General features: G+C 35.7%; 1 protein-coding gene across 1 annotated transcript in view; it reads left to right on the forward strand.

The window, feature by feature from the left end:
• RBMS3 (RNA binding motif single stranded interacting protein 3) overlaps window positions 1–22,300 on the forward strand; it is a 570,468-nt gene that overhangs the window by 514,885 nt on the left and 33,283 nt on the right. The window contains exon 10 of the mRNA XM_023512729.1: window positions 7,058–7,105. Within this exon, the coding sequence (XP_023368497.1) occupies window positions 7,058–7,105 (48 nt within the window). The remainder of the gene's footprint in view (window positions 1–7,057; window positions 7,106–22,300) is intronic.

Consider the following 22,300-nt stretch of genomic DNA (forward strand, 5'->3'; position numbering starts at 1 on the left):
AGGAACAAAAGCGTATTAAACAATGCCTATGTTTGCCTTGATTTTATGTCAAGGAGGCATTTTAAATCTTAGGCAAAACTTTGTGTTTGATATTTTAAAAGATTATTCCCCAAATTTTCAAGAAAGCCAATGCCTAATACAACCCAGAAGACTGACATTTTTCTAATTGCCCTTTGAAAAGCAATAAAAACATCAAAACCCACCTCTCGTGTGACACCATCCATAATGATTTTATTTTTCACGATTGTTACTGCAAATAATCTTATCATTTTTAAAGATGTAGAAATAAAACTATATAGCATTTTATTCTAACAGGGGCAGCTTAAATGTAGTAGAAAGAGCACATGACTAGGAGTCAAGAGTCCTAGATCCAAATCCTGATGTAGCCCTGGAGTCTCTCTCTGGGGAAAAATAATATCTTCTAGTCTCAATTTTTCTCTCTACCCATCTGTAGTGTTGAGTCATATGACACATGATGCCCCTTCAACTTCAGGATTCTATTTATGCCTAGATGTCACCATCGTTGTGACTCTTCATTATGCTAACTACCCCTCCAATTATCTATGCATGCTATGCATACAAGTTACGTATCAGGAATCTTACTCTATCTCAAAGCCTTGCTTACCGAATAGATGTTGTTGGTTCATAGGCTTTTTGGAATACAAGAGGTTTCTGACATTTCCACTAAGAACTTACTAATCTACCCTTAATGGGAAGAAACTGAACATACCTCAGTGCAAATACTTAACACTGTTTCAGGAAAGAAATGTGATTCTATTAACATAAAGTACCTATCTCTAAGGCCCCCCTTGCAGCAGCTGTATAAAACAGTTTACAATATCTTACCTGTCTGAATGCTTGGGCTAGATCAAGCATTTTGACCTACACTTTTAGAAGTCATGTCTAAGATACATTTAGCTATATGTTATGGTATAGCTAATTTTTATCAGCAAGATAGAGTTTGAAGGTAATATTTTATCCCTTTTGGCAACGTGAAGAATCATTTGGAGTCGCTTTGTGATATTACTAATAAGCAGGACCCAAGTATTGGGATGCCTGGAGTTTCTCATTTTCCCACTATAGATTTTCCTCCCTATCCATCTTTCTCTCCTTCAGTGATCATCAATTCTGAATGAGGGAAGTCGTGCCATTTTACTATATTGAATGACAATCTGATCAAAGATGGAGTTATAATGCAAAGCATAAACAGAAACACTTTATAAATTTTGCTCATTTGAATCAAAAGCAAAGTTAGCTGACTTGCTGAAGTTCACATTTGCAAACTACTAAAAATATAATAGCTAGTTAGACTGAATCCATTAGGAAATTGAAAACTAAGCTAAAAGATACAGAACCAACTCATAATTATAAAAGTTATTGATTTGATAACATGTATTATGATTTTATATTTGAGCATTTTCAACAAGGACGCATTTATATGAGACCACAACTTTTCACAGCTGGCAATAGCCAAATAATTCAATAATGACATACACTACATCTTTTCTTGGAGAGTAAAAGTTTTAAGCATGTGGTTTATGTTTAATACCAAATTTTCTCTAGCATTTTTTTCTTTTCTTTCTTTTTCTGTATTCCCTTTACATTGGTACTAAATAATTCTTAGATACATTATAATATTTGTGTAACATGTTATGGGAATGTTTAAAATTTAATAAGGTTTTGGAGAGACAGAGAAAAAACAGTATTACTTGGTTTTTTCATTTAACAAAATACTATTGAGTGTCAGTAGTGCCCAGAAGACTGGTATATTTTTTTTTCTTAGATTTCACTCTAGTGCTTTGCTATGCCATCATAGATTCATTTTATCTGAATTTTTGATTGGCATTTGGAGTGGCTATTACACAACTCAGGTAATTTTTTAAGTTTTTCTTTCACCTTATTGCATCTTTCTAATATATCCATTGACAGGAAGGCAGCCTGGTATCATGGAAACACTAGCGGGCTTTGTAAGCAAATTTTAGTTCCAAGCCTTGCTCTGCCCCCTCTTATTTGCTATGCATGTTTAGGCAGGTCACTTAACCTCTTAGAATTTTTGCTTCCTTTTTTACAAAGTGGGAAAAATAATACTTACATTTCAGGATGCTGTAAATATTGAATGGAATGATATATGCAGCATACCTAACCCAGTGTGCGATGCCCAGTAGCTGCTTATCAAATGAGCTGTTCTTACCTCTCTATGAGCTCCTGGGGCTGCTACTCCAGATCGCCAGAAGGGATTTTCCTCCTGTCGCATCCACAATGGGACTCACTGACCTGCTCTGGTTCACTTGATAGAGCTCATTTTCTTTGAAGTCTTCATTTCTTTAGCTGTTAATATACTTGTCCAGTGTTTCAAACGCAAAAGCCTATTGAGGCTAGCCAAGCCATTTTAATGAGTGAAGCGGAGTTCATGCAAAAAAACCTGGAAAGTTGTTAATATTTGTCATGAACATAGTCATGTCACATAAATATATATGTCATTGGAGACTGTATTTCAGAGAGATTTTCAAGGCAATAATAATTCTATTTCTGCCCAAGTGTTAGGCAAACACAATGAGAGGTGGTGCCTTTAGCAGCCTGGAATTATGGAAGCTGTCTAGAAAGGGCAGCTGCTACTCACCTCCAGGTGGCTACTGCCACACAGGCAAACAAACCCTGGCTGAGCTCATCTTCCAATATTTGAAAATAAGCAAAACACTGGAATTTTCATGTGAGATTTCCCTATATTTGAACACTGGGCCCAGCTTGTCCCTAAAGCTCCCAGTTTGTGACTCCAGCCCAACGATTTTCTGGTTCTCCTCAGACCTCTGAGGCCATTCTTCTTTTCTTTCACAGGCTGCTAAGCCAGGGTTTCATTTCTAGTCCCTTTTTTCTGTATGATGTTCTTAATCAATCTCATCTGTTTCTGGGGTTTAAAACCCTGCTTTCTATGTTGAGAACCCCTAAATTGAAGTTCCCCAAAGCTAACATCATCTTAGAATTTTAGTCTCATTTTCCAGCTACTTGATAAATATCTCCATGTAAATCTCTCTCAGACATGTCCAAGGCAGCGTCACCCAGACTAATCTCATGAGCTTCCCTGAGCTTTCTCCCAATGGAAACCTCTTGGATGTTCCTGATCCCTATTACCTTTTAAGCCAATGCCATGACCATTTGCCCAGTAGCCCAACCATAGATCTATGACTCAACCTAGACCCTTTCCTTCTCCATCACCACCATGTATAATTACTTTTCAAGTCCTACCAATTTTATCTCATGGACATTTGCCAAATGCTCTCCTCCACATATCTAGAGTCTCTGCCCTGGCCTGACTTCACCACTTGTAATTTTTCCTAACTGCCCTTCCTGCTTTCAATTTCACTTAGCCCCAGTCCATTCTCCCCAGAGGGTCAATTTAAAACTATCAGTATCTCTCTCATACCCAGAACATTCCCAGGTTTTCAGACATCTGAGCTCACTGAAATTCTGTAAAATGCAGTGTGAGCAGTGATAAATCAAGATTAAGATAGGGACCTTAACTCTAGAAGCAGATGGGAGCTAAGAGCAGTGCAGAGAGGTCAAGTGAATAATCTGGAATAGGCAGTGATCAGGGCTGATGGAAGCGGGAGCTATATTATAATTTTCAATTTTTTGAAGGGGTACCTTGGGCCACAGGCTAAGTCCCAGTCTTTTTTTCTAAAGCCCCTGCCTAAAGGAATTGTATTGAGCCAAAGTTCCTTTTTTCTGCTCACAAAAGCAGACATATCTTGTTACCCATGATCCCAAATTTTGAAATGCAGTCTGTGTCATTTCATTAACCTTTCTCTTAAAATGTTCCACCTTCACTGTTTATTGTTCAATTATCTAACTATTTTTAAGCTAAACACAATCTATAGGCCCTGAAAATGTAAATGTTATATAGCTGTAACTGTTTTATTTCAGGACTCTGGTGACCTTGAAGGATTTTTCTAAATCTTCTGCTTTTGTTTATTTTTTGTCACACTATCCCCATGATGGAACCAAAGCCCCATTATCCATAATTCCTTATCACTTTATTGTAAGCTTTAGCAGAAACCACTGGAGATTTTACTGTGTTATGAGAACCTCCAAATTGCATGACATTCTTGTTTTACAAGTTTCTTATCTCCTTTTCATTTGTTCGGGAGATGGTCACCAGTGGCTAACAGCGTCAGTAGAATCTGTTGAAAGGGAAAAAATGCTTTTGTTCTCCAGTCTCCTTATCTATAGTTCAGCTTGTGTTCTCTCAGCCACTAGTGAGTTCTGACATCACTGGATTCCCATGGTGTAACCGCAGCCACTCACAAAAATAACCTTGTAATTGAACTCCACTTGTTCATCACAGTTTTCTGGTATATTTTTAATCATCCCTCTTCTTTACTGCTCTAAAATTCTGATGGTATCAGGTAAAAATCCTGAATAATTCACTTTGCTTAGATATTATCCTTTTTTCCATTATTAGGTCTAAATGTCAGTATTAAAACTGAGAGTTAAAAAACAAACAAACAAAAAAAAACCTGAGAGTTATAAGAAGCAAAGTTAAATAGATTCCTGATGCATAAAATACTTTCATAAATGACTTGTACTAAGTACATCTCCTAACATGTTTTTGGTGGAGGGGGGCAAAACTTACCAGTAAATTAAAACACACAAATATAAAAAAAGAATATGTAGATAAAAATGAAAATGTAATAGTTTTTTAAAAATTGGTTTAGTTTTATTATAACATAAAAGCCCTTTCTGTTATACAAGGTAAATAATAAGTGAATAGGTATTAAGCGAAGGTCTCAAACAATTTATTTGCAAATATTAAACTTTTGCCGTTTAAAAAAAAAATGAAGAAAATAGCAACATAAGGGAAAATCAGTAGAAACGGTACCAAAGAACATTAACAGTGAGTTGGTGAAAGATGAAATAGAATGCCAATGAGCTCATGAAAACATTTTAATGCAATAAATAAAAACAGCCCTTTCATCAAATATGCCCACACATCCACGCGTGCACACACGCATATACACGCACACACATTCCATTAAATAAAATTGTCCAAATATGGTATATATTCCTGATAAAATTGTAGGAAAAGACGCATTCTCAAACACTGATTTCTTAATTAGAAGACTCCAAATTTCTGTAAGTATCAGTTGGATAGCAAGGTAGGCAGTCAAGACATTTCAAAACATGATTTAACTGACCAAGTAGCTATTGTGTTGAAAAGCTCGTCTAGAGAAATGTTCTGAAACAGCAGAAAAGGCTTTCTACCTCAGAAATGTTTGGCACTGTCTCCTGTGTAATGTCTAATATAAAACAATGATTAAAGAAACCATAATCCATCCATAGACCAGACTGGAATGCAGCATGCAATTGTAAGAGTATAAAATAATCAGGAGAAAGGGTTATTTCTAATGTTGAATCAAACAAAGCTGTATGTAAATTTTCATGTGTGGAGCACAATATCAACTATGAACAAATATTTATAATATAAGGCTGTAGAGAAATACAAAACAAGTGTGGCCATTTCTATGTGATGGGATAAGGAGTAATTTCTATTTTAATCATACTTTTCTATTCTCTCTAGCCATTCAACAATGGACATTGTGTGCTTTTAGTATTTATTTTAAATTGTTATAAATACAGCCATAGAAGATGAGTGGCGGCATAGTTCAAAAATGAGCCTTCGTTTGTTTGTTTTGAGTGGTAATATGTGTGTGATTGCAGTTCTTAAAAAGGTACTAGAAATGAATACTTCTATTAATAAAACATTTGGAGACTCTTTAAAAATGATTCTGTTTTTCTAGATTGGGGGACAATAATCAACTCACTAGTTCACATACCTGGTGCTGGAAGTAAAGTAACTCATGAGTCTGGTTTATTTGCATTTGAATCTTTTGATCCTGTTTGCTCTCGCTGCGCAAAGTGCCTTGCGATGTTCAAGTTCTAATCTGTCTTCTCATATGCCATTGACTCACGGAAGTGTGGTTAACATTAGCCTTTGTGGCAAGGAGATGAAAGTGAGAAATTTGTGATAGTCCAAAAGTTGTCATGTGGGTGGAAAAATGAAATTTGGGGATTTTTTCTTTTTTAGCTTTCAAAGTGGAAAAAAGGTTATATAAATGGAATAAGGGTCACATAACAATATCTATATTGGTAGTTTATTTGAATATAACCAATATCAGGTCCCTTTTATACAACTGACCACCTCCAACAGGAGTTGGGACAAAATTAGAATTTTCCATTTTTAGAAGGGGGAGCTAAGGCCACTCTCCTTTTTAAGATCCCTGGCTAAAAAACAATTGTATTAAGCCAAACCTTTCATCTTCAAACAAGCATTTATACTTTGCCCTATATAACCCCCAATTTTGAAATGACTGCCATGTAGTTTAATTAAGCTTTCTTTAGAATTTGATACCTCCCATGTCAGGACACTTGGGGTAGAGATAGCAATCATCTGTTTAGTAGATTCTGTTCTATATATCTCACTCCCACAATTATGGCACATACAGCTCCTTGGCCTTGAACAGAAAGTAACCACCAATATGCCTCACCAACAACCACTGGGATCAGAGTTGGAGCTGAGTGATTAATGATGAAATTTTGGCTTCAGAACTCACTAGCCTCCACAGAATGATAATATGTAATTTTTTTCTATATCTCTTTTAAATTTTAATTCTTTCTTTTGTTCTCCAGGATTTTGTTCCATAACATGGACTGGGCCCCCATTAGTTTGGGCTGCCTTGTGTCAGGCTCTGGGGGTAACATTTTTACACTGATTTCCTTTGGGAAGGAACAAACACACACACTGTGGAAGATAACAATGTTCTGGGACAAACTGTGTTGTCTCAGCAGTTCTCACCGGTCCTAACAACGAGCACAGCATGGTAGTAATGGGGTCCACGGTATCACCTATAGACCAGGAGTCATAATGCCTTGACTGCTTGAAGCCAGCAGGGCTCTCAACCATATAACACACAGGGGGCCCTTCCGAGTTTTAGAACTATGATTCTATTTTATTTTCTTTTGTACTTCATTGCATTCTTTCTCATGCTCTTTTCATTCAAAGATTCAATCACAAGACAGGATTATGATACTCCACCAGCTGTTGTGTCAGGTAGGAAAATTCTAATTCCTTTAAGACTGGATTGGAGGGGAGAGATGGAGGTTGCCTGGTTTTCTCCAAAACTCTTTAAAGCAGTGATTCTCAACAGGGGTGGGTGCAGGTCATTTGGATTTCATTTTGGAAGGGGGCATATGTAGCTCAGAAAAAAATATTTTTAATAGTACAATCCAGTTTTATGTTTGCAAAATGAAATATATTCCTTTTAAATGAAACGTAAAATCTCAAAGATACTTTGTCTATCAAGGATGCACAGAAAATAGAGTCCATGATCTGTGTGTCAGTGATTCTCAGTGTTAGATAAGAGGTCTTCAGAATTTCTGACAAGGGAGAGAAAAATTGGGTTTAGCAAAAGAAGGCACAGATGTATAAAAAATAGTTTGAGAAGCACTGCTTTAGAGACCAGAATTCTTCTGAAATTGGAAAATTTTCACATTTTGCTTGCTCAGCACCCAGCATAGTGTCTGACACATAGTAGGTGCTCAATATAATTGTTTGTTGAATGAATCAAAACTTCAAATTTGTTCCAAAAATGATGTTTTGGATATTAAAAGAAAAGCTGCCATTGTTCCATTTGTACAACAAAGTGGCGTGGGTTGATTTGAGTACATATTAACATCTTAATTATAATTAGCGCTATCTAAGTTGTATAAAACAAAGTGGTGAAGTTTGTCATAGGGTATATGTATGTGAAGAGGGAGGTGGATTTTTATTTTGGACTGCACAGATTTTCTTATACTTTCACCTTAATTTTATATTTTGATTTCTTGCAGAGAGGAAAATGGGCACAATTTTCATTTTTGTTGTTTTTTGTTATTTTTTTTTTAACAAAACATTGGTACTCTGAAGAGCTTGAACTCTTTGATCCTTTAGCGTGTTCGATGGCAAGGGCATACAATAGAAATGAAGAAGGGAGCTGGAAAGACAGAGCGAGAAAGAAAGGCCAGAAATAGGCTGATATAACTCAGGAGGCACTTGACTCGGGCAATCTGATGGCAGTTTTCAAGCAGAGATCATCTTGCTTGGGGCCAGTCTGCTTGCTTGATTGGGCGTGGCTGAAGGGTTATTCTTTTCTAATGCCTTGTGGACTTGTTTGGATTTGCTCATAGCTGAATGGTCATCTTGGAACTTCAATTAAGAATGTCCCATTGAGGAATAATGATTTAGCTTTCAGCTGTGAAACTGTGAACTCAATATCTCTATAAATTGTCACTAATTAAAATATCACCTATCTTTTCTCAAAGCATTACCTGTCATATCTTAACATGGCCGTTTCATTTAGGATACCGAACTCCCGGGAAGAGACTTTTTAATGTAGACATCTTCTACTTCATTTAACACATAGCATCTTTGTTGCACAAGAAGCATCTACTCTTGATAATTTACCAAGATTTATAATAATAAAAGTCACAAGGAACAATCCTTCAAATAGGTTTTCTGATTTTACCTTTAAAACCACAATGAAATAAAAAATCAATCAAAACATCAAAATACTTACTAGGTATCAGTCATGTGTCAGGATCTATACAAATCAATTAAGGCAGAATATCTGGCTGAAAAACCTAAACTTGGTAGTTCTCATCTGATTCCACAGACAGGAGCCACTAACTGTTCTTGAGCATATAAATGACTTGCTGAAAGTAGTGCTTTAGGAAACTTAATCTGGAAGTTTTGTGTGTATTTGAGGAAGAAATAAGAATCATATAGAGTAGCTAGAAAGCCCAAGTCTGATGTACTTTCTTTATAATAAAAAAAAAATTGTGTGGTATAGAGTATAACTATATATTCAATATATAGTTGTTATGAAAAATTACATTTTGGGTGATTTCACCATTAGTTTCCCCTTCTAAGATTTGATTTATGATTTGATATATTAAAAATTTTCACAAACTTATTTTGTCTACCCCTAAATGTAAATGCACTTCCCTTTGTAGAATGTTTGTTAATTGGTTGGTGGGACAACTTCAGGGAATTTTAAACAGTGAAATATCTTTTGTCCAGCACTTGTCCTCATCAGGAAAGAGAAATAGGCAAGAGTGTTGTTACTTATCTTTCCCAAATCATCTAATATGCCAATATTGGAGAACACGAATAATCAATTTTTTGTCAACATAGGAGCCAATTAAATTGCTGTAGTTTATTAGAGTTCTACTCGATAAGTTATAGAGACATGACCCAACCTAATTTCATTCAATCAATATTTTTACATTTATTGAACAACTTCTGAGTACTATACTCAAGAACTATGGATACAAAGACAAGGGAAAATAAACCATTGGTAAAAAAAAAAAAAATCATGGCTTAATGATGTTGTTGGTATTTGTGATGTTGAATGAAGTGCAAAGAAATAAAAATTTAGAAAGAAGATTTGAAATCTATGGTAATAAAATGAATTCTGAGCTGGATTTAGAAGAAATACCAAGTTAGACAAGACTGAGAAGGTATATTAGGCAAAAATGGAAAAGAATGTGTAAACCCTTGGAGACAGGATAAAGTATGGGATTTTTAGGTGATAGCAAGTCATGTGGTATTTGGGGGGGGGGAGGAATACCACTATATCATACACTAAAACTAGGTCAGTATGCATTGGATTTGTGGAAGGGACCCTTTCTTTTTGAGAGTGTCATCTTGTTCTTTTATTCATTTAATAATATTTATTGGAAGCCTATCAAGTAGTCATCACTGTGCTAATTTCTGGAGGGTGCAACTTCCTCCCAATTTAGGGTATAGTTAGGAATTTAGGCATAAACAAGTTATTATAACACAGGGTCATAAATGTTTCAATGTGAACAAGTATCATGGTTTTTGTTTGTTTGTTTTTGAGACAGAATCTCACTATGTTGCCCTTGGTAGAGTACCGTGGCATCACAGCTCACAACAACTTCCAACTCTTGGGCTTAAGTGATTCTCTTGCCTCAGTCTCTCAAGTAGCTGGGACTATAGGCTCCTGGCACAATGCTGGGCTATTTTTCGGTTGCAGGTTGTCATTGTTGTTTTTAGCTGGCCGGGGCCAGGTTTGAACCCACCAGCCTCGGTGTATGTGGCTGGCACCATAACCACTGTGCTATGGGTGCTAAGCCAAAATACTATGATGTTTAATTTTATAAATTCTTTAATAAGTTACCTGAGTTCATGACCAAATTTTGTCACTTAATACTTATAGGAATTTGGGGAAATTATTACCTGCTCTTAAGTTTGGATTACTCATATGGGGAGATAATAATAATTAGGTAATAAGGTTGTTGTAAGCATTAGGTAAGTTAAGATGCAGAACCTGCTTAGAACAGATCCTGGCAAAAATAACTGCTCAAACTCTATGAGCCACAACTGTGCTAATTATTAGAGGTACAAGGTCCTATGATTTTACAGAGAAAGAACAGCTAACATATACTAGGAAAGGCCAGAGGAAGAATTCCAGAGAAAGAAATCTTGCAATATAAACATTAAGACACATGGGAATTAGCTATATAAAAAATAAATGGGAAGAGTTTCAGAACAAAGGATGGAACATGTGAAGGAAGGCTCACGGAAGCAAGGCGTGGCAATATTAGGAAACAACAAGTGGTTAAGTAAATCCAAGGGTACATATAGAAAAATGAGGAATAGAGGAAAAAAAACCTGGAGAAACAAATAAGCTGGAACAGTATTACTAGGTAATGGCAACTGGAACACTATCTTGATGGCAAAAGAAAGACACCAAAAGGTGTTAAGTTAGAGAATGACATGATCACTCTTTCCATTGGGAAGAGGCAAAATAGGGGGAATAAAACTCAAAACAATAAACCATGGTGGCATATACCCAAGCTGTGGAAATGTGAATGGATGTTTGACATATTTATAACATAATAAGAAGGTAGAACACATAAGACCTGGTGACTGATTAAATGCCAGAATAAAAGGAGAGAGAATTCAAAGTAGCTCTTAAGTTTCTAGCAACTCAATAGCCTAAGGTGCCACTTACTGGGATCTGAACCACAGGAAGGAGAATCTGGTGTGTCTAGAAAAAGACTGATTTCAGTTTCAAATATGTTTGTGATATGATGCACCCAGGTGGAGATGTTTAATAGGTGTTTGGATGTGCATATCTGAGCTCAGAAGACATCTCTTAGGTGGAGGTGGATTTTGGAGTTACTATCACATATCTAAGTCAATGTCATCCAGAGACTATCCTTAAAATCAAGAGGAGGATGAACCTTGACATTAAAAATGGACAAAAAAGGAGCCTAAAATAAAGATTAGAAAAGATAACTATCAACATAGAAGGAAAACCAAGAGTATAACGTTTCAAAGAAGCCAATGTCTAGAGCAGCAGTTCTCAACTTGTGGGTCACAACCCCTTTGGGGGTCAAAAAACCCTTTCATGGGGTCAGCTAAATACATCCTGCATATCAGATATTTACATTGCAATTCATAATGGTAGCAAAATTACAGTTATGAAGTAGCAATAAAAATAATTTTATGATTGGGGGGTCACTAAAACATGAGGAATTATACTAAAGGGTCTTGGTATTAGGAAGGTTGAGAACCACTGGTCTAGAGAGTGTAACTAAAGAGATGCCTGTCTAGTAACATGAGTCTTGAAAACTGACATTGGAGATATACACTAGTGAATCTGATGGTGCAACTTTAGATGGAAAGGCAAAGGCAGTGAATTACATTTAGGGAAAGAGATGTCACAAGTAAAGTAAGCTCAACAAACTTGACTTTGAAGAGGAGTGGAGAAGATGGAAACAGGAAAAAATAGGTATTTGAACTGATGGATTTGTTTTTAATATGAGAAATATTTGATACTGGTGGGAAGAAGCCAGGAGGGGGTTCTAAAGTTTGAAGACATAATCCATGAGGAGGATGACAATGGGACAAAGTCCATGAGGAAGCTAGTATCTCTTCTAGGAATGTGGGAGGACAGGAGGAAGGAACAGTGTACATGTGCATGTAAGTGTGAAAATGTGGGAAGAGGAAATCAAAGGATTTCCCACATGGTAAATATTAATAATATTTATTTTATATAAAGTATTAAATGACATCATCTTCTGAAAGTAAGTGAGAGATGGCATGTTAATGACTTAGGGACAACAGAAATGTATTAAATAGTGAAGTAAAAAGATCAACTAGAAATCCACAGAAATTTGAGGGGTGGTATTGGAATTTCATTTGAATCTATAGACTATGGATCTTTGAGATATTAATCTGGGAGGATGTTTGATTTTCTACAGTAATGATCGGTAGTCAAGAAGTCAGGTGAATTAATGCAAGGTTAAGGATTTACTGAGTGAAGTGTGAAAAAGGGCAGTGTTTGTCAATGATATTGGCAAGACAGTAATTGAGTAGCAAAGTGTGGTTTCAAGGAAGGAGATAAAAACAGAAGGCAGTGGGGGATGGGATATAGAAAGAAAACAGAAACTACAGAGACTAGAGGTGTCAGTGAATTGTACAGAGTGGTCAGAAGTGAAATGCCTGGATTTACGATTTCAGATAATGACTATTTCTTGGCAAAGTTTCTGTCTTGTGAGCAGGTGACCACAGTGTATTTGAGGTGAGGGTAACTGGAGTCAAGGGATTCAAGCAATAGGAACATAAGAAGCTGCTATTTAAGTGGGGTATTTTTGCATATCTGGATTTGTTTTTTGTTTTTTGTTTTTGTTTTTTGCCATTAGTAAATGATGTATATAGGAAAAGATAGTTTTGCTTAGGAAGAGTCTGAGGCAAATATTTAAGTTTCAGCAGTGAATTTACTTAAAAATATGATTTGTGAAAAAAGAGTTAAAGCAAGTCTGATAATATCCAAAAGGATGTGGCAGAAGCTTGGAGAAATGAAAGTCTCCAGTTTATTTCACCAGAGTCACTTCTCCTTGCCTACATCTCTGCTGTACCTTACTCAGCTCATTTCAAGGACAGAGGACAAAGGCTGAAACAGCTCTCTGAATTATTACACAGAATCCGGAGTTGGCTCTCCTTTTAATGTTTCTATTCCATGACACTTGTAACTCCTTAAAAGATACATTTATTTTAAGAAAATTTTAATGATAAAATACATAAACAAACACTAAGATACAATTTTTTAAAATTTCAGTTTAATGTGAGGATCCAAACAACTAGTTACAGTATTTGCATTTGTTAGGTAGAGTTCCTCTTGTAGTTGTGTCCCACTAACTACACAGTTGGGACACACCAAGTTGGATTGTATGAAGCACATATAAAAACTGCAGATAATATGTAGTCAAATTTTTATCTCAGTTGTTTTGAGTTTAATTTCCTTGAAGGGCATCAGCATGAAATCAAGCAAAATACTACTATCCCCAGAGAACGAAAGTAGAATCATAACATATCCTCTTAGTCTGAAAAGCTTAGACTTCAGAATTTGAATCTGAGTTTGAAAAAAAATGAAAAACAGAGCCCCAGACTTCACTGGACAAAACTCCATAGAACTTCTGGAACATATATTCATTTTCAGCCACGTTTTTTACACAGCTAAATTAGGTAGAAACAGTATAACTTCATCATGAGATTTCACATAAAAAGTATAGATAAGTCACAATATACTATTTGACGTTCATATTCACCATATTTCTAGCCATGAAGATGAAGTTATGCTCTAAGAATAAAGTTATTCATAGGGGCATTGCCCCAGTTGAGATAACATTTGCTGTTTAAAATATAATGAAGTTTTTCATATTATTCTTGCTAATCAGTAATAAAAGTTTGCACTGGGAAGCCTCATCAATTTGGAATTGGTGATAGTCAACCAAAAATTTGGTTGAAGCCTATCAGTATGTTGTTTCTTCTTGGGTAAGAATCACTTTATAAAATTATACCATATCATTTGGGAAAGGGAAAGGCGAATATTTAAGCTATATCAAAGAACAAAATCATTTTTCAAACTCTAAATAACATTTGTTTTCATGGATACCGTGAGCTAATTAAGAATAATTTCCATCTCTTCATTTAAAATTAGGTCAGTTAGTGCCTCTGATTAGGAACAATTAGTCATTAAGTTGTATTTACTCAAAAAGATCTGAGGAGTTGTAAGTGTTCCCATGAGCCACCCATAAAAATCAATTTACTTTCTTTGTTCAAATACTGTGCATTTATGTTAATTTCAAAATTTCATTTCTTTAAATGTACTAATTAATTGATTTTTTTTTTCTTTTTAACAAGTTTTTATAGGTGAGAATTTGCTCTACTTCTTATTCACGTATTTAACTAATATTAACATAGCTCCTTACACAGTGCTGTAAGGAACCAGGGCTAGATGGTAACACATACAGAATAGTAGATGTATTCCTTGCTTTCAAAGAACAGAACATATAACAACAAAGGACAGGGTCATAAAGAATTATTACATAATACAGCATGTGACAGATATCCTAGGAATGATCTATAATGCAGGCCTTTGTACATGATATCGGTGAGAGTATTTGACAAATTAGCACATTTGTGCTGAATTATTGTGTTCGTGCTGGTGCATTTATTTTATTCACTAAATTATAAAAATGGAATCCTTAAAACTTTTCCATGAGACCACAGTTTTTACTGATCTATTCAAGCAATTTGTCCTAAAGGGAGCTTAGGCAAAAAGGCTGTTCTGATATGTAAACATGAATGATAGCAGCCCAGCTGAGTTTTTTAGGAGGTGGGATAGGAAAGTGCAAAACTGTGTGTCTTATCTTCTAATCCAGCAAGCTTTCTCTGTAAAGGTTCAGATAGTAAATACTTTTGGCTTTGCAAGCCATGTAGTCTATGTCACAGCTACTCAACCTTGCCAGTGGAGCATTCATGCAAATGAATGATCATGGTTATGTTCCCTTACAGCTTGATTGACAAAAATGGGCAGCTAGCTGGATTTGGTCTGTGAGCTATAGTTTGCTTATTCATTTTCATAAGTAGCAGCAGTCCCTCAATTATAGACATCTGACTTACATACAACTTGTACTTACAGACAGAGGCTATTTCAGGTAATAGGCAAATGTTCCTGTTCCAACTTACATATACTTTCAACTTAAGAATAAGCCAACAGAACCTATCTAGTTTATAACCTGGGGACCACCTACATTCCATACTACTGTCACTGTCAGTCTTTATACATGATATACAAGAAGTGCTTTAAAGGTAGCATTTTTGTGATAAAATTTTATAGAAAGGCAGATGAAATGTCTGAAAGTCAGAGATGGCAGGGATTGAGACAAAGGTAGTGGGACATTTTGGTTTGTACAGAACAATTTATTGCAACACTGATGAATTAAACCCCTTAAATATATATTTTTTCATGCTTTCATCTTAAGTTGGTCTTGTGGGACTCATTTGTATGGACCAGCAACAGGGGATCACCAACATGGAAAATCAAACATATATTCTGTTTAATATCCTCTTTGCAGCCTTTAAAATCCTGTCCTTTAGTAATTTAGAGAGAAGGTGAGAAGTACACAATCCCCAAAGATCTGTAGCACCTTTGTCATACCACCTGGGCTTGTTTTGTTGTTGCTGTTGTTGATTTGTGTGTGGTGGAATTATTATTTCTTTTATTAAGGCTTATATACATAGATCATGAGTACATTTATGCCTTTGAGTACCTTGAATAGATTCAATGCTCAGTTCTATTTCCCCTTGGGTAACTGCTTCTCTAAGTACTGTATTCTGCTTTGCACTCTGACGGTGAAGGAAAGCTTTTCTGGTTTCTTCTGAAGACTACACTACAAAAAGCAAGTCTGGGATCATTAGGTCAGAGCCAAATGCATCTTGCTGATGCAACACACACATTGAATTAAAAGGCAGCACCCTCAAATGCCCTGTTTTTGCAATAGAATTCTAATGGCAGCAACTAACTGAGAAGATGCTGCAGCAGTGGCATGGCATAACCTCAGTACCTCAGATACCTACAGAGGGGCAGAGCCTACATACTAGGCAACAGAGACATTTCAAGACAACAAACAAATTTTAAAGTAAGCTAATTGTGTGTTCACGAATCAGCACATCCGATACTGACATCACGTGATTCCCTTTTTAAATTGACAGCACAAAGTAGGCACTGAGGCTCCTGCTAGAGAATACTGCCATGAACTGACTGTTCAGCCCCCCTCAGAGGCAAGCTGGGGACATCAGATACTGGAGCAAAACTGCCTAACAGACCTGTTAACATTTCTCTATACTCTGTTAAATTAGCTAATCAGAAAGTAAAATGCCCAAACCACACAATTGTACATTCCTATCAAGATACTTTCTCTGGATTAAAATTTCATGGTTTAACCTCCTCTTGTTTTAGAGGGGTGATATGTTAACAGAAGCATTTAAACAATGTCATTGGCTTTTTTGAAATGCCACTGTAGACATAATTGTCTGTCATTTTACCCAATGTCCCTTACATAAAGAAGCAAATAATGAATGGAGCATTGAATTTGGCGCCCTGGCAAGTATCTCTCTCTCGAGATGAATGGATATGCCTCTTTTGAAAAGACAATGTAAAATATGCAACTTATTCTATTTCCTTTTTGGCCTTGGTCATGAGAATAACTGGCATTTGGTAGGGTACGTTGCAAATGTTCCTGGTAACATATTTTCTTTATGGCTCTCAGGTGTTTGTTGATTTGCTGGTGTTTTTAATTGTGCTTCTTAATATAGTGCTTAATTTAAAAATCCTCCTCAAATTCAACATGAAAGTACAAAGGATCTAATTCCTATAGTAAAAACAAAATGAAGACACGCTAATGTCTTTGGCCCTTTAGTGCACTTGAGTGTGCACTAAAAGTGTCAGTGGAGAAATAAAATGAAAGGTGATTTTGATTATGCATGTAGTATGAATTGTTCCAAAACTTTTCTGTCAGGCATTGTTTTTACTCATTCTCACTCATGCAACTTTGAATAGGAAAAAGTGTGGTATAAAAAGTAGAAATAACTTTCAGAGTCAAGACAGTATATGTGATTCCTGAGGTAAATACTTATAATTATTTAACAGTGGGAGTTGCTTACATTTTCTGAAGCCTTTTTTTAGTTCTCCTTAAGAGCACGTAGTACATTATACTTCTTTATGTATAAACAACAATAACATAAGGATTAATTGAGATGGCATATCCAAAGTACCTATTAAGTGCCCAACTTATAATAGATGTTAAATAATTGGCCTTCCTTTCTGCTTCATGTCTCTGAATTCAGAAAAACATGTTAGGACTTTCTGAAGTATCACTAACATTATTTTCTATGATTCATTGACTGAATGAAAGGAGTATTTTAAAATAGAGGTTCCAAAGCCAGTATCTAAAAATAGAAGGACCCCTCTGGGCATGGTGGCGCACTCCTATAATCCTAGCACGCTGGAAGACCATGATGGGCAGATTGATTGAGCTCAGGAGTTCAAGACCAGCCTGAACTAAAGAGTGAGACCCCATCTGTACTAAAAATACAAAAAATAGGTAGGCATTGTGGTAGGCGCCTGTAGTCCCAGCTACTCAGGAGGCTGAGGCAAGAGGATAGTTTTGAGTCCAAAAGTTTCAGGTTGCTGTGAGCTATGATGATGTCATGGTGCTCTACCCAAGGTGACAGACTGAGATTCTCTCTCAAAAAATAAAAATAAAGTAAATTTAAATTAAATTAAAATAGAAGAAATATTAAGAAAATTCATTACATATCTCCCCTATTGGCTAAACTATTATTATAATATTAGTAGCTGAATTAGTGTAATAAATAAATTATAAATATTTTATAACAACATTGAAAATAATATTCAGAATGTACAGCAAAAAGGTGACAAAAATGAATAATCCTATGATTTTTAATCCTAAGATAGGAACATGAAAAAATATAGAAAGAAATTTATAGAATGATTATTATATATGTTTCCAATTTTTGTTTCCTACACTTTTGCTTTTCAACTTGTGTAATTTGCTACACTTTTAAGAACAGGGTCTAAAGATATAAAATTTTAGGGACCTATTTATGTACCAGGGAAATTTGACTACATTACTATGAGAATGACAATAGAGATAAAGTATAAGCTACTTTTATCATTTTTCACATTGAAATCACATTTCAAATGGCATATTTTGTTCCTTACATAAATCACTTGGAATAAGCCGAAATCTTCCTCATATATGTAATGTGACATTTCTGGTCCCTTGTGGTGTATGAAATTGATAGAATATATTTCATTTTTTTTGTTATATATGTTTGGGATTATTTATATATTTTTTTAAATTTATTGTTGGGGATTCATTGAGGGTACAAGAAACCAGGTTTCACTGATTGCATTTGTTAGATAAAGTCCCTTATATAAGCCTGTCTTGCCCCCAAAAGGTGTGGCACACATCAAAACCCCACCCCTCTCCCTTCTTCCCTCTCTCTGATCTTCCTTTCCCTACCCCTCGGTCCTTCTTCCTCTCTCTGCTCTCTCCTTCCCCTACCCCCATCATGTCATTAATTGTTATTAATTGTCCTCATATCAGAATTGAGTATGTAGGATTCATGCTTCATTTTTGTGATGCTTTACTAAGAATAATGTGTTCCACTTCCATCCATGTTAATACAAAGGCTGTAAAGTCTCCATTTTTTTAATGTCTGAATAGTATTCCATGGTATGCATATACCACGGCATGTTAATCCATTCCTGGGATAGTGGGCATTTAGGATATTTCCACATTTTGGTGATTGTAAACTGAGCTGCAATAAACAGTCTAGTGCAAGTGTCCTTATGTTAAAAGGATTTTTTTTCTTCTGTGTAGATGCCCAGTAATGGGATTGCAGGATCAAATGGGATGTCTAGCTTGTGTTCTTTGAGGGTTCTCCATACTTCCTTCCAAAAAGGTTGTATTAGTTTGCAGTCCCACTAGCAGTGTAAAAGTCTTCTCTTATCTCCACATCCATGCCAGCATCTGCAGTTTTGAGATTTTGTGTTGTGGGCCATTCTTAATAAGGTTAGGTGGTATCTCAGGGTGGTTTTGATTTGTATTTCTCTAGTAATTAGGGATGATGAGCATTTTTTCATATGTTTGTTAGTCATTCGTCTGTCTTCTTTAGAGAAGGTTCTATTCATGTCTCTTGCCCATTGAGATACGGGATTTTTGGCTTTTTTCATGTGGATTGAGTTCTCTATAGATTTTAGTTATCAAGCTTTTGTCTGATTCAAAATATGTAAATATCCTTTCCCATTGTATGGTTGTCTATTTGCATTAGTGGTTGTCTCCTTAGCTGGAACCAGACAAGGTTGTCCTCTGTTACCATTACTTAACAGAAGCTTTTCAGTTTAATTAAGTCCCATTTGTTTATTATTGTTGTTGTTGCAATTGCCAGGGCAGTGTTCTTCATGAAGTCTTTCCCCAGGCCACTATTTTCCAGTGTTTTTCGTATATTTTCTTTGAGGATTTTTATTGTTTCATGCCTTAAATTTAAGTGCTTTATCCATCTGAATCAATTTTTGTGAGTGGAGAAAGGTGTGGGTCCAGTTTCAGTCTTTTACATGTGGATATCTAGTTCTCCCAGCACCATTTATTGAATATGGAGTCTTTCCTCTAAGTTATGTTCCTGTTCGGTTTATCAAAGATTAGTTTGGTGTTAAGATATTAGTTTCATTTCCTGGTTTTCTATTTGGTTCCAAATGTCTATGCCTCTATTTTTATGCCAGTACCATGCTGTCTTGACTACTATGGCTTTGTAGTACAGCCTAAAATCTGGTATTGTGATGCCCCCAGCTTTGTTTTTATTACTAAGAACTGCCTTAGCTATATGGGGCGTTTTTTTTTTTTTTATTTCATACAAAATGCAGAACCATTTTTTCCAAATCTTGAAATTACGATGTTGGTACTTTAATGGGGATATCATTGAATAGGTAGATTGCTTTGGGAAGTATAGACATTTTAACAATGTTGATTCTTCCCAGCCATGAGCATGGTATATTCTTTCATTTGTTAATATCCTCTGCTATTTTCTTCCTTAGGATTTCATAATGTTCTTTATAGAGGTCCTGTCCCTCCTTTGTTAAGTATATTCCTAGGTATTTCATTTTCTTTGAAGCTATGGTGAAGGGACTTGTGTCCTTAGTCTCTCATCTGGGCGTATACAAAGGCAACTGACTTGTGGACATTGATTTTATATCCTGAAACATTACTGTATTTTCTGATACCTTCTAGGAGTCTTGTGTTTAAGTCTTTGGGGTTCTCTAAGTATAAGATCATATTGTCAGCAAAAAGGGAGAGTTTGACTCCTCTGCTCCCATTTGGATGCCCCTTATTTCCTTGTCTTGCCTAATTGTATTGGCTAGAACTTCCAGCACTCTGTTGAATAGTAATGGTGACAGAGGACAACCTTGTCTGGTTCCAGTTCGGAGAGGAAAAGCTTTCAGTTTTACCCCATTCAGTAAAATATTAGCTGTGGGTTTGTCATAGATAGCTTTGATCAGTTTAAGAAATATGCCACCTATTCCTGTACTCTACAGTGTTCTAATTAGAAAAAGGTACTGGATTTTATTGAATGCTTTTTCTGCATCTATTGAAAGGATCATATGGTCTTTGTTTTTGCTTCTGTTAATATGGTGAATAATGTTTATAGATTTGCGTATGTTAATCCAGCCTTGTATCCCTGGGATGAAGCCTACTTGATCATGTTGTATGACTTTTTGATGATAAACTATAATCTATTGGCTAGGATTTTGTTGAGCATTTTTGCATCTATATCCATTAGTGAAAGTGGTCTGAAATTCTCTTTTTAGTTGGGTCTTTTCCTGGTTTTGGTATCAGGGTGATGTTTGCTTCATAAAAAGGTGTTGGGGAAGATTCCTTCCTCCTCAATTTTTTGGAATAATTTCTGGAGTATGGGAATAAGCTCTTTCTTGAAGGTTTGATAGAATTCTGGTGTGAAACCATCAGGACCAGGGCATTTTTTTGTTGGAAGATGTTTATTGTTTCTTTAATCTCAGTGCTTGAAATTGGCCTGTTCAGGAGCCCTATTTCTTCCTAGCTACATTTAGGGAGAGGATGTGATTCCAAATATTGATCCATTTCCTTCACTTTGTCAAATTTCTGTGCATAGAGTTTCTGGTAGTATTCAGAGATGAGCTCTTATATCTCTGTGGCATCAGTTGTTATTTCCCTTTTATCATTTCTGATTGACGTTATTAGAGTTTTTACTTTTTTATTTTTAGGTAGTCTAGCCAAAGGTTTATCTCTTTTATTTATTTTTTGAAAAAAAAAAAAACAATTCCTTGTTTCATTAATTTTCTGAATGATTCTTTTGTTTTCAATTTCATTGATATCTGATTTTATTTTGGATATTTCTTTTCTTCTGCTGGGTTTAGGCTTAGATTGTTCTTCTTTTTCCAATTCCATAAGATGGCTTGTGAGTTTGTTGATGCACTTTCTTTCTGTTTTTCGAATGTAGGCATCCAAAGCAATAAATTTTCCTCTCAAAACTGCTTTTGCAATATCCCACAGGTTTTGGTATCTTGTGTCTTCCTTGTTGTTATGTTCAAGGAAGTTAATGATTTCCTCTTTTATTTCTTCCTGTACCCAACTGTCATTCAACAGAGGTTGTTTAATTTCCATGCCTTTGTGTGAGGTTGAATGTTTTTGTTGGAATTGAGTTCCACCCTTAGTGCCTTACGGTCTGAGAAGATATAAGGTGAAATTTTTCAATTCTTTTGATTCTGTTGAGGTTTGTTTTGTGTCCTTGGATGTGATCAATTTTGGAGAATGTTCCATGGGGTGATGGGAAGAATGTATATTCTTTGTCTTTGGGATGGAGCGCTCTATATGCGTCTATCAAGCACAGTTACTCTAGGGTCTCATCTAAGTCCCTTATATCTTTGTTTAATTTCTGTTTAGAGAATATGTCCAGCTCTATAAGAGGAATATTAAAGTCCCCTGTTATTATGGTATTATAGGATATCATATTGCTCAGACTAAGTAATGTCTGTCTCAAGAATCTGGGAGCATTTAAATTGGGTGCATAAATATTTAGAATTGAAATGTCTTCTTGTATTTTTCCCTTGACCAATATAAAGTGACCATCTTTGTCTTTTTTGACTTTAGTTGCTTTAAATCCACATATATCTGAAAATAAGATTGCAACTCCTCTTTTGTTTTGAATTCCATTTGCCTGAAAAATTGTCTTCCAACCCTTAACTCTGAGTTTTAATTTGTCTTTTGAAGCTAGGTGTATTTCCTGCAGACAGCAAATGGATGGCTTGTGTTTTTTAATCCAGTCAGCCAA

This window comes from Otolemur garnettii, unplaced genomic scaffold (genome assembly GCF_000181295.1).
Source record: "Otolemur garnettii isolate 467f Iridium unplaced genomic scaffold, OtoGar3 scaffold00002, whole genome shotgun sequence".
NCBI classification, from domain to species: domain Eukaryota; kingdom Metazoa; phylum Chordata; class Mammalia; order Primates; family Galagidae; genus Otolemur; species Otolemur garnettii.